Source organism: Biomphalaria glabrata, chromosome 11 (assembly GCF_947242115.1).
Source record: "Biomphalaria glabrata chromosome 11, xgBioGlab47.1, whole genome shotgun sequence".
In the NCBI taxonomy this organism is placed as follows: domain Eukaryota; kingdom Metazoa; phylum Mollusca; class Gastropoda; family Planorbidae; genus Biomphalaria; species Biomphalaria glabrata.
Window position 1 is genome coordinate 29,904,738 of NC_074721.1, and position 13,997 is coordinate 29,918,734.

Consider the following 13,997-nt stretch of genomic DNA (forward strand, 5'->3'; position numbering starts at 1 on the left):
TCGGGAAACGATCATTTCACTTTCCAGCTTCTCTAATCCTTGATAACTGCGGTCACAGGTTGGGCATCACCTGGCGCCATCGCACTTACAGCCTTCTTTCTACTTGTGGTGTATATGGCATCTGCTATCCAGGACCCTTTCTTTATGCTCTTTCTCCATCTATGCACTGTCTCTTTCTCCCAACTGTTGGTGTCGATTTTGAAGAGGTTTATTTTGTGCTCGGAAGTTACCTTTTCATTGGTGACATCTGGATTTATTTTATCAGTATACCTTAAAATCGGGAGACCAGCGACTCTCCTGCCTCCCTTTATACCACCATACACAATGTACCGTGCCGTAGGTCATCACCTATAAAATGGTCATTTGTCATATAAAAAAAAGTTATGTATAAAGAAAAAAGGTAATCTTGTCTTATATCTTCCTTGAACTTTTCGATGATGAATGTTGACTTGAACATAATTTTATTTTATCACTCTGATATTTTAGTTTGTTTGTTAGCAGACTGTCAGGTTTGAAACACTTGTGTGTAAATAAAACTCTAATAGTCATCGTAATACTTTTCGGAAATCCTCGGAAGTTACCTTTTCATTGGTGACATCTGGATTTATTTTTTTAATTATTACTATCAGCGTGCTATAAGATTCTCAAACATGGTGGAAGAACTACCAAGCTATTCGGTGTATCCGGTGTGCAAACTAAAACAAGTGTTGATCAGGTTGTTGTTTTGTTTTTTCAAGTTTTATGAAATATTTGTGTCATTATAGCAATTCAGTATGAAACTTTCTAACCTTTTCCATTTGTAGCAACAAATAATTGAGAAGGAATCGGAGTGCCATTCCGTGTCTTAAAACCTATTTTGCGATAAAATAAATATGCAACTAACTAGCGGTTATTAAAGACACTTCATACGAAGATACATAACTAAGCTTTGAGATATTGTTAAAAACCTACATTTATTATATTTTATTTGATTGACATTCAATTTAGCGCCCTGACATTGCTTAGATGATAATGATAATCTCTAATGTCCTAATGAAAGTCCTAATTAATGAATGTCCTAATTAATGAATGTCCTAATTAATGAATGTCCTAATTAATGAATGTCCTAATTAATGAATGTCCTAATTAATGAATGTCCTGATGAATGCCCTAATGAATGTCCTAATGAATGTCCTAAAGAATGTCCTAATGAATATCCAAACTAACTTCTGAATGATACGATAAACCTAACCCATATACAGACTAAGTAAACAAGACTCTCAGACACATCCAATGTAGTGAGCAAATGGTCATCTGTTTAATGTTTCACCAAGGTTACAAAGGGTGTCTGGGACCAGAAAGAAATGTTACAAGTCACAACTAGTGGACACCAGGTCTGTGGAGCTTATGAACAGATGAATTATCCTGTGACATCGCATGATACAAGAATGAACGTGACCTCATGAACAAAAACTATTATCATGACCTAACATAAATATTTCAACTGACCAAATAAAAATAAATTAAAAATGACCTAATTAAAAAAACAAAAAGAACAATAGTAAGAAGACTTAATGATGAAAATATTAACATGACCCAAAGAAATAACATGACCTTATGAGAAATTATTAATTAAAATAACATGATCTAATAAAATTAGACCTAATTAAAATAATGTATTAAAAATAATATGGCCTAATAAAAAAAATAACATGCCCTAATTAAAATGACATAATTAAAATAACATGACCTAATTAAAATGACCTGATTAAAATAACACGACCTAATGAAAAAAACAAACATGCCCATCTATTAACACAGAGAAACCTTAGATTTTTTGTTCTGAAGAGTGGGATTAGAAGACAGAGATAGTATCAAACTATTTTGTTTCAATTCCTCAAATCAATAAGACAGTGAATATAACTCTAAAAATATTTTTTGGGATGATCCCCCCCCCCCCCGCCATGTCTAAAAGTTGGTAATGAGAAGTTTCTGTAGAGATTACTCAAAGGAGTGAGGCGAAAGTTTATTACTATTCTAGCCAACAAGGCTACATTTAAAACAAAAGAAAATAAAGACTAAGGGAGCATCTGAACGTGACGTCTGGGGATAGAATAATACACGTAGCTAGTGCTAGAGACTATAAAACCTCACCTGAAAAAAATAAAAAGTGTAACTGAACAAAGCGTAGCTAACTGTTTATTTCTGAGTAACTCATTCTTCTTCTTATCATAAAGTAGTTGACATTGTATGCCAGCAGCTTTTGCTGAAGCCTTTTACATATATACATATATCGCCATTTTATCATTCTTATTTCCATTTGTTTCAAATAATGTTTATTTGGATAAAAATTTCTTTTAACTGTATATTTACCAAAGTAACTATTTTGTGGAAACCTATATAAGTATCCCCCAAGACACAAGAAATTTCATTGGTCAAGACATGTAAGGTGAAAACCAATAAGTGTATCCACACTTCTTGTTACAGAATAGAACCAATTGGACATCGTCTGCAACGTGGACACCAAAAAAAAAAAAAAAAAGACATGAACCAAATAGAACAACATAGTCCAACTAAATGTGTGTTTGTGTGTATCTGTAGTGTCGAAATGATTCAAAGTCGAGGCACCGACACACAAACACATATATTTGATATATATTCCTATGTACACTCTTAATACTTTGATATGTGACATGTGCCAGGGAATGGGCATAGAGTCAAAATGTACAGCCAAATCTAATGAAATATACAGCCAAATCAAATGAAATAAATAAATGTAAACGAACTCTCCAGTGACTTGTTAATATAAGTTAGTACAACAGAACCAATGAGACGGGATACATTTTTTGACCACACAAACTTGTACGAGCAGTTCACATTTTTTTGTTCAATGTACATATGTGTAAACATAAACAAAGACTAAATTTTATTGTCCTAAGTGGGGAAAATAAAAGCCGCTACTGTGTTTGTGATGTTCGTCTGATGTCTGTCAGGCTTAAATAACAAAAAAGCAGCAATAAACTAAAATGGCGTTAGAAAATATATACCAATAGCCTTTCAATGTATTATATATAGGTGCAACATTAAAATTGTGTGATCTGAAAACATAACCATTAGTCTAAGAAATTAAGAATGAAAATTGTAAGCCTCTCTTTTTTTTTTATATGTTTTTATGTTTTTATTATTTCGTAAAGAATTAGGTAATAAAGTAACATGGAATAATAAAGAATTTTATCTTAAAAATAAAATGCTCTATAGAAAATTGAACTTTAGAATCGGGATCGAAGTGATTGCAAAGTCTTTTTATGATCCTCTAAAAGTTTAATCTTTTGTTTTTAACATTACTTGTCTATTTAATGCACATACATGTGAACCTAAAAAAAAACGATGAAAAATTTTAATGTTGCTATTGAATACTATTTCACCACGCCGGGACATACCATGAATAACAACAAAGGAAATTGTTAAAATTCCTTTTTTTTTCTCTTGCAAAGTTTGTAAATGATAATTATTTTAACTTTAGGTGTAGTCTATTGTGTCAGTACAACCGAGCCCTTTAGGTCCACTTCGAAACTCTGTGTAACACAAGCTCACCATGACTCTTTTTTTTTTTTAGGTCTGTAGCCAACATGGTCAGCTAGCACGCATCATTGAATTAAAAGCAAGATATTTCACGCTTAAAAAAAAAGTTTACCTTATTTCAGAGCTTATAATGTGTATTTGAATCACGACTAGCCAACTACAAATAAGACCTACATAAATACATACACACCTATTCATACATTTATGGACACATAAATACATATATAACACTTGGTTAGATTGCGGTGGCATAGAATGAAACATTGAAAAATCAAGTGACAAAATAAAATATCACAAGAAAATGGTCTCAAAGTAAAAACAAGATATCGGACAAGAAAATATCAAAGTGACGATGTCATTTTAAAAAACAAAAAGATATTACATAAAAAAAAAAATATTTAACATTTTGGTGATATGGACAACAAAATTTAAGAAAAACTCACATAAATATTTATATATACATATAATTTGAGCACATTACATAAATAGGTTCCACATATACAGTGGACAAATGGCTGTAAATATCCAGTTTATTCTCTGTCTTTCCTTTTAGCTATGCTTGTATTATGGAAAGTTTCTCGTGTGTTCATTCTAATTCCGGCTGTGTTGTTCTATTCATAATTACACACACATGTAGATGACACAGCACACAGCCAACACAGTGTCACTTCTGGGTCAGACATTACAGTGTGGCCAAGTCAAATACTTTGGGCTCAGGACAGATCTAGGTAAGAGTCCGTTTGGTCCGTTTTATCGATGACTAACAGCAATAGTATGGAATCCAGGTTAAATTCAACGCTGTCATATAATGTTGTGTTTAGTCCATAGGTAACTCTGCAATCCGTGAGTCCCCTATGACCGAATATGGAAGTGGAGCCTTTGGCTTAGTCATCTTCTGGTTGTAGTATGAACATTTAAAGTTTCTTATGGCTATGAAGCATGACTTTAAAAACAGTAATATTTTTTGGGGTAGTTTTTTTCCATAGAGTTTCCTCTCTTGCTAATGGAATAACATAAGTACATGACGAGTCATAGGTCAAAGTGAATATAAATGTTTAAACAACTTTTTGAGCTATAAATTGCTGAGTCAATGAAGTCACAAAATTCGTTTGTGTCAAAATTCAGAATTTTCATGAAATTTGCCGCATTCCATGACTTAACTTGTTAAAGATTTGTGGGTCTTATAGTTTTTTAACAAAGACTATTGAAACAAGTGAAACTATCATTCAGTTTTCCAAAGCCAATATTAAAGTGCATTCAAGTGCAGTTATATACAGTAGAGGTTTTGTATCTCACGATAGATGACAATAGTGTAGAGATGAAAACCTTGGCACTAGTTCTGGTTTGAACGTTGTCACTTAGACAAATAGAAAGATACATACGTAGTCAGCATTAAAAGAATAAAATTAAAAATCTCTTTAGAAATGGCTTATTTGTTTATAAATTACTAAAAAAAAAGTCTTCATAAATAATTTCGAATGTCAGAAGCGAAGCTTACTCAGTCTTCTATCTCAGACTTCTCAACTAAATCAGTATTTGGTTTGAGAGTTATAAGCTGGAATTCTTGTCTTCCAGATCAAGTTCACATCCACTTTGTACAAACTCAAATCTTACACACTGAGAAGCTGCGTTTTAAAATCTCCTAAGTTCAAACATGGGTCATCGAAAGTCACGTGACGGAACGCATAAACGTTTCGAACAAATTGGTAAAGGTTCAGAATTAAGACTTTTTTTAATGCCTTTGGAAATGATCCCAAAATGTCTATTTCCACCAAGAAATTAATTTTACATAACCATTTGACTTAATTTGGCCTGCTGCTCTTCAGCCACTTTTTCTAAGGCGTTGGCCAAGTTCATGTTCTTGGCGATGTGCGAGAGCTTGTGATCCTTCTTCCATTTCATCCGTCGGTTCTGGAACCAGATTTTGATCTGTCTCTCGGTCAGGTTCAGCGCATGCGCAATCTCGATGCGCCTCCGTCGCGTGAGATATTTGTTGTAATGAAACTCTTTCTCCAGTTCTAACGTCTGGTGACGAGTGTAAGACGTCCTTGACCTTTTGGTGTCTGACTCACTGCCATCTGAATCGGAAAGAGGAAAAAAATATTAGTGTATTTAGAAGAATATGCCATGAACAAAAATTTTAATGTGGTACTTTCCTAATTGAACTCTTTTATTTTTTAATCAGAGCGAATTTCAAACGATCGTCATTACAGAGAAAATATTTACTCTCTAAAGGTTGTTTGAGAAGATGTGTTGATATATCGCTTATTTTAGATTTGATTTGGGATATACATTCAAGTCGGTAGATTTCTGGACGTTTATAACACTTTTATCCTATGAAATGAGTCTAATTATTGGGAGGTTTCCCGATAAACTAAGCAATGTCAAGGACGCTCAATTGAATGTCAAGGTTGCAAACTAAAAATAAAAAGGATTGAGCCATAGTTTGAATAAAATCTCAATGCATGGCAGGTCAACTTCGTGTCAAATCTCCTGTATTGCCTCTAGTTCAGTGGTTCACAAACGTTTTCCTTAGCGGAACACTTCACACATACTGAGTGTTTAGCGGAACACTTCACACATACTGAGTGTTTAGTGGAACACTTCACACATACTGAGTGTTTAGCGGAACACTTCACACATACTGAGTGTTTAGTGGAACACTTCACACATACTGAGTGTTTAGCGGAACACTTCACACGCTAAACACTTCACACATACTGAGTGTTTAGCGGAACACTTCACACATACTGAGTGTTTAGCGGGACACTTCACACATACTGAGTGTTTAGCGGAACACTTTGCTTTTTTTTTATATTTTTTTTTTTTTGAGAAATTAATTCACGTGGTGGCCTACTAATAATTATTTCCAGTAGTTCGCGGCCCAAGCGGAACACGATGGTTCCGCGGAACACAGTTTGGGAAACACTGTTCTAATTAGTTGCCTCTTTATTGTTTTACACTACGTTATGTAAGTCTTAGAATGAAAGTCTACAGCTTGCTTCCTATTCACATTATTTTGTAGTGTGATCGGAAGAGCTTAGATTAGAACATGGGAGTCTGCCCAAGACTTAGCATTGCGTATCTACACTCCCTTTACTTTGCACGCCGCATACACCAAAAAGCTAGTTGTTTATAGTGTTTCCACCATCAGGGCCGGTCCTAGGCTACTGCAACCTATGCGGTCGCAGTGGGCCCCTCACTTTCATAGGCCCCGCGCTAATTCTAGGTGTAAATTATTAAATTAAACCATTATAACTTATATACTATAACAGGGTTTCCTCGGCCTCTTGATTATCCAGGTCCTCATGATAAACTCCTTAAATTATTCAGATCTCTCGAAAACTCATAAAAAACTCCTGAAAATAAAGGAAACTGTCAATTCTACGCGCTATAAAAAAAAGAACACATTGTCAGCTTTCATTTGATAAAAATTTATTGCGAAGACGAATGTATTTTCTAATACAAAATCTGAATTTTGACATTATTCTTATCCCTACCCAGACTAGGCCAGCGCTATCCGTTTCGCATAGGGCCCTGCAATTATTAGCGTCGGCCCTGTCCACCATGTATGTGAATGTCTAATTAATTCTAGATTTTAGCAGAAACTTAGAGGAAAATTCTCATAGTGTGCTCTCACTGTCGCGTGGCGTGAATCAGTCATTACAAAGAACAATAAATACAAAACTTTTTTAGGATGTTCTTTTCTAACCCTTTTAAAATAGTCTAGATTCAACGGTGCATAAACTATGCGATTGGTAATAGTATAATCTTTATCCTGACAATTCCATGTTGTGTTATTAGTATGTTTGTAATATCTTTATATATTATGAGGAGTAAATGTCGTAAGTCTATGGTCATATAATATACAATTAGAGAACATTCTATTTAGTTTTTATAAAAGTAATATTTTGAAATCACAGACCTAAATATATCGAGACAGGAAACTGCGGGATTTCATAAGCTGTCGTTATGTACAGAACTCTTGTTCAAGATTTCATAAGCTGTCGTTATGTACAGAACTCTTGTTCAAGATTTCATAAGCTGTCGTTATGTACAGAACTCTTGTTCAAGATTTCATAAGCTGTCGTTATGTACAGAACTCTTGTTCAAGATTTCATAAGCTGTCGTTATGTACAGAACTCTTGTTCAAGATTTCATAAGCTGTCGTTATGTACAGAACTCTTGTTCAAGATTTCATAAGCTGTCGTTATGTACAGAACTCTTGTTCAAGATTTCATAAGCTGTCGTTATGTACAGAACTCTTGTTCAAGATTTCAAGATAAGTAACTGTGAACTTTGTTTTGGTCTCATTTCTGTTGTTTGTTTTGTTGGTTAATACTTTTAGTAGGAATACAACCAACATAATTGAAGAGACCTCGAAATGAGTTATACATTTTTTAAATTCCATTTCCTTGCTTTCAAATGGTCTGAATATCTCATTCAGTGACTTAGGCGCGGAAATGTTTTAGCTTAACTGAGTGTAGTTTTAGTTGTCAACACTAAGCGGCAAGGCCGACAATCCTGCTAATCAGTACGCCTGTAAATCAAAGCGCAAAGACTGGAGAGGCTTGCCTCTGCTTGACACTCGGCCAGTATCGCAGTCATAAACACATCTATCAGCACAATGTCTTAAGTCTGTCGGGATAACTCAAGAATGCACAGACACAGACTATAGCCCCTAGATGGCGACCCTCGTAAACTAGCCAACCATCGGGGCTACCAGACTTCGCGACCTGTCGCCAAACGGCCATTTGCTTATCAGGCAGTAGGACTAATGCCTTGGCACAGAGGTGCGAAGATGCGGGTAATTGCCTAGGAGGGCCCGCGGGCCCTGGACGGTCACCTCATTAGCCATGCACGTTCTTAGAGATGACCCCTCTTCTGGAATCAGCCGCCCTACAGAGGAATTTATCAATCGCTTCCTTCCGCGTGATTTGTAGGTGGGCGTGTCATGTGACAATGAAGCTCTTGAAAATTTATCTCTTCCAAATCAGCCAATCATTGATGAGGCCAAAAGTCACCTGACCAGATAGTGCCCGCTGAGCTTGAATCTAGCTGCTAGTATCTCGTGTCGCAAAATAACAAGAATAAATGTTGCAATTAGTGTTCATTGACTTCTGACTGAGAAATAAATATATGAACAAATAGAGAGATATTTGTTAGTTAGAATAGATGTCTACAGACTTTGTTGGTTAAAAATAGAACAAATGTGAAGTTAAAAAAAAAATTAACTTTCATAAACTCACTCCGTCTTGTACACGTTATTTCTCCCACTTCCAATTATCGGATTTCGCACAATTATTCACTATCGACGACAACACACGAAGAAGTAAAAGAAAATTAACCATTTAATTAATTAGTGTTAATTAATTAATTTTGTTTTATGTAGAAAAGGGAGATAAATATTGCGGTATATAGAGATATTACAGTACTTATGCGGTTCTTTCCATTATATGTTTTTTGTTTTGTTTTGTTTTTTTAAAGTATTTTTCAAGTTTTGGACGTTCACTCAGATGTAATTATGATGACGTCCTGGACGACATCTTCATGCAGGACGTCAGGCAGTGGACGAGAACACTGCTCAAACGCAATAGACTTCAGGTTATGATGTCATAATTCGTGAATCGACGTCACTAACACTTCAAGACTGAATAGACAAAGACAGCATTCCAAAGTGGTACAGTATATAACGCATTGTTTGCCTTCTTAAAGATCAGTTGTGTCCTTAGTAATAGTCGCTCAGTAATACACAACTGACGACAGACATCAGAGAGTTTTGTCTAAGCCTATCTTTTACTCGGCTATACCGGCTCATTCGCTCTCATATGATATGTTAGGAATATAATTTTCATCTTCTGGATATGATATATTGTGAATTTAAAGGAAGTACGTAGGTTTCTTTGTTTGGTTGATTTTTTAAATATTTTTTTCGTATGTGCATAGAAATATGCATACGAAGATTTTCTTTTAAAAAAATGTTTGCTTTCAGAGGAGCACTAGTAACTGCTTCACCTACAAACTCATCAATTGAACCTAAAAACAGAAAGGGTTTGCTAAAGTAAGCCGCTGTGTCTATTTCAAGCGCGATTTAGAATTAGGTAGTAGAGAACTGTTAAGAGAGTTTTTATTTTTTTGAGAGTCAAATGTAACAGACAGACAGCATAAAACATGTCACAGTAACCATGGATACACTCGGCTGTCTCGTTTCACGTGTTTGTCAATTGTGTTGTTTTCGTCCAAGTCCTGCACAATTTTATTCTTAAAATATTCCAGTGATAACAATGGCAGTCTAAAGCTTACAAAACGTGAACAAAAAAAACAACACTTAAATTTATACTAAAAAATAAAATTTAATTAAATTGTAAAAACTACTTAGAAATACGGGAACTGTGAAGTACTTGAACTATGATGAGAACTCAATCGTGGGCAGTGTGCGATAGTAGATCAAATGTGACAACTCTGTTGTCATTCGTTGAAATACATATTATAGTAATATTATAGTAACATAGTTTAACTGAAATTTTTGAGGAGAAATTAGGTTACAATTTTACGAAATAAATTAATTAATGAAAATGCTAATGAAATTATAGAAAACAAAAAAAAAAAAAGAATGGTTTTACACCTAGTGGAAATTAATTCATCTAAATTAGAACCAGCATTTGGGCCTAAGATGATTAAACCGCCAAACAATTTTTTATTAGAATACATATATCAATTACGTATAAATTATTAATTAGATAAATTTAGATTTACATTTATCTATGTGTAGGTAAAAGTAGATTTATATTCCTTGATAAATGAAGAAGAAAAAACTGTATGTAGTTATTTATACTTTTAGAAATCTATAAACCTTTTTAAAAAAAGACTCACATTGTTCAGTCAATAAATGATGAATGTGCTGAAAGCTTTTTTTTTTTTTTTTTTATTCATGTTTTGAAGAGATAGGAAATTAATTGTTTAAAAATAAAAAAAAAAACTTTTAGTATTACAAGTTTTTTTTTTTAAATACCAATTCATAATAAATTATGAATTTATAGGATGTCTCTTGCATCTATGAAAGTGCTCTTCACTAGTGTTTAAGTATGAAAAACAACTTGGTTTAAAAACTATTTAAATGCTTTTGCATAAGATAAGCATAACTATTTAAATAAAAAGCACTTTCGGAAGACCAAAATTTACTTTTCTGCAGCTTTTTCAGTTGTTTTTTATTTTAGCTTTTGAGCTCTAAAAGACGGACATACTAACAGTACAAACAAGAGTTACTATTCCCTACAAAGCCTGTTAAAAATCCGAACACAATTGTGTCTAAAACGATTTAGTTATCAAGTGAAAAGTGTATCTAAGTTGGGTGAGTTTTGGCAGAGTGTTAAGAGCCATGACAAACGAGATGATTGCTCTCTGCTTCGTGTTGTCTTATTGGAAGGCCTGGTTATGTTAGTTCTGGATTGTCGTCATGATGGGCCCGAGTTCGAACAACCCCCCCCCCTCTGCTGTCCTGCAGTAAGATCTGGGCTAGGAAGTAAGAACCTCTATTTAGGAAGGAACGTACGCAATGTTGAACAACAAAAAACATAAACTTTCTATAAGACATAAACTTTCTATTAAACATAAACTTTCTATAAAACATAAACTTTCTATAAGACATAAACTTTCTATAAATATAAACTTTCTATAAAACATAAACTTTCTATAAGACATAAACTTTCTATTAAACATAAACTTTCTATAAAACATAAACTTTCTATAAGACATAAACTTTCTATTAAACATAAACTTTCTATAAAACATAAACTTTCTATAAAACATAAACTTTCTATAAAACATAAACTTTCTATAAAACATAAACTTTCTATAAAACATAAACTTTCTATAAATATAAACTTTCTATAAAACATAAACTTTCTGTAAAACATAAAATTTCTATAAATATAAACCTTCTATAAAACATAAACTGTATATACACTTGACTCACACTACATAGTAATTTTTGCCGCTTGGCCCTACGTTTTTGAATCAAGTAACTGAATTGTTACTACTTTTGACAGAATTGTTACAAAAAGAGGTTTTAAGCTTCCCTTAAATTTGTAACACTCCAAATTTTCAACCAAGTTAATTTCAATCAAACCCAGTAACTGTATAGTATAGCCAGGTTTTCCCTCAAATTTTAAAGCCTTCTTGTTTAAAATAAAATATAAGTTGATTTCGATTGTCATTTTCTGTATTATGGGTATTTCTATGTTAAGTTAATCTCACATTAGACTTTAGTATTCGGAAAGAGGAAAAAAAAAACATGGACAGACCAGGAAACAATCTTTGCTTTTTGGTGTCTGAAGATTAATTGTAAGCAAATGTTAGATAAGCCCCTAGGCCAGTAATTAAACATCAGCGTATCAAATCTTAAGACATCTCCAGATCATGTTTGCATTAAGTGTCTGGGAGTCACCATGGGCTGGTAAATGAACTCTGAATGCAGCCACAGTTATCTAACATCGGCGTGTCAGACAATATCAAACAGCAATGTATTAATATGTAGTGTCTCCTCCTTGATAATAGCTAAAATCAGAGGCGGTGCACGTTTGTTTCAAAGAGGGGGCAAAAATGGAGCCCATATCCTGTCTTAAAAGGGGAAAATATTTTTATTATTTTAGTAAAAAAAAAACACAAAAAACAACAAAAAATACAGAGCGTTATAGAGGTAGATCTAATGTGTTCAAATGTTGAAAATGCACAGGCCTAGGAAGTATTTGTCTCACAACTCAGCGAGATGTTAAGATAAAAAAAAATATTAAACTTCTAATCGTATGAGCAGTTTTCACCTCGCAGTAGATAATAACGGCGCTGTACTGAAGAAAAGAAAAAACTAGCCGAATTCACATATTGAGACTAATAGTCGGCCATCTTGCCGCAGCTGTTTTGGTAAGATCACCGAAATTTGAATATTTTGCGTATGTTTTATTTGTCCGTTATCTACAACCCTTAACTTATGCCGCCCCATATTCACCCAACCCACTTCAATAAAAGTGCTGCCACTGAAGGCTGATGTAACCGTATTGCCAGATTTTTCTGTAAGGTCATGTTAAAACAAAACTCGTCCAAAACCAAAACAAACCAAATGTTGAAAAAAACAAACCGTGCCGAAGAAAAGATCATTAAATTGATATTTGGTTGTCGAGGGCTAGGAGAACGAGCACCCCATTTTAGTTTCAAACGTGCATTAAATGCGGAGGTAACCGCTGGGAAGTGAAGATTAAACTATTCTTTATGAGTGTCTGGGGGTGATTGCCGCTGAATGGGTTTCCATGACAACAATGATGGATTAAGCCATACTGGATTGGAATATTTTTTTATTTTTTTTTAAACATTTTTTAAAAATGTAAAGTGGTACATCAGGTATCAACGTTAAACAGAAAACAAAATTAACGGATTTCTCAACGTAATTTTAAAAAGTATTTTAAGAAATAAAAAAATTTAGAAATTCATTTTACTTAAATTCAGTGTAAAAAAAAATGATTACGAAAGCAAAATTATTTTTTAAAAAAATGGATTAAGTTTTTAGACATTTAATTAAAATAATATTAGTATTCCTAGGCGGACTTAGAGGGTGGCGCGTGGGGCAACCTCCCAGACATACGTCGGGATAAAGTGAATCTTTTGTTACCATCTGCCCATTATACAAATATTCACGGCTTTGATATGCCCAGAGCATCGCGCACTGTTAAGGCTGCCTTCGATAATGATAATAATTAATGTTTTCTATTTTTATTAATTCATTTGTCTGCTGCTTCTCACTGACTAGATCTACAATTACAATGACAAACGACACATTTCAGAAAATATTCAACAATCACATTCTCTGGGGATTACTAAACTGCGGCCCGCGGACCATATCTGACCAGTGACTTAATGCTATTCAACACCTCGAAACCTTTGCAAAGAGTGTATAATAAAACATCAAAGGCTGGGAAGGATTGGACCTGGCCACCTATTCCGGCGTTGCGTCCCGTGACTCTTTAGTTGGAAATGGATATGGCCCCAAAGTCACAAAACGTTGGTCACCCCTGCCCGACACAGTTGTGACTATGACGATGAAACGGAATGCACAACGAAAAGAGAGTGCAGACAGAAACTATTCGGCTCCCTGCCGGACATCGACATAAAGGAGGCGATCTTTTGAAGAAAAAAAAAAGACAATTTAATATATTCGGGTGACGCGGTGGAAGAGTTGTTCAGCAGGGTCCCGGGTTTAAATCTCGGTTAAAGACTGATATTTTTATTACCGTTTTTTTTTTTTTAGTGTGCCCCTGAGTCCACTCAACTCTAAGGGTACCTGGCATTAGTTGGGGGAAAGTAAAGTCGATTGGGTCGTTGTGCGGGCGACACTATATATATCCTATTTAACCGTCGGTCATAGAAACATATGACCATTACATGTC

The 13,997-nt window shown here is 34.2% G+C and overlaps 1 protein-coding gene across 1 annotated transcript in view; it reads right to left on the minus strand.

Annotated features, from left to right (window-relative positions):
• Positions 1-1,273: 1,273 nt before the first annotated feature.
• The window catches only part of LOC106065739 (homeobox protein Hox-C5-like), a 52,560-nt gene continuing 39,836 nt past the window's right edge, over positions 1,274-13,997 (minus strand). The window contains exon 2 of the mRNA XM_056045687.1: positions 1,274-5,639. Coding sequence (XP_055901662.1) covers positions 5,347-5,639 — 293 coding nt within the window. The 3' untranslated portion in view covers positions 1,274-5,346. The remainder of the gene's footprint in view (positions 5,640-13,997) is intronic.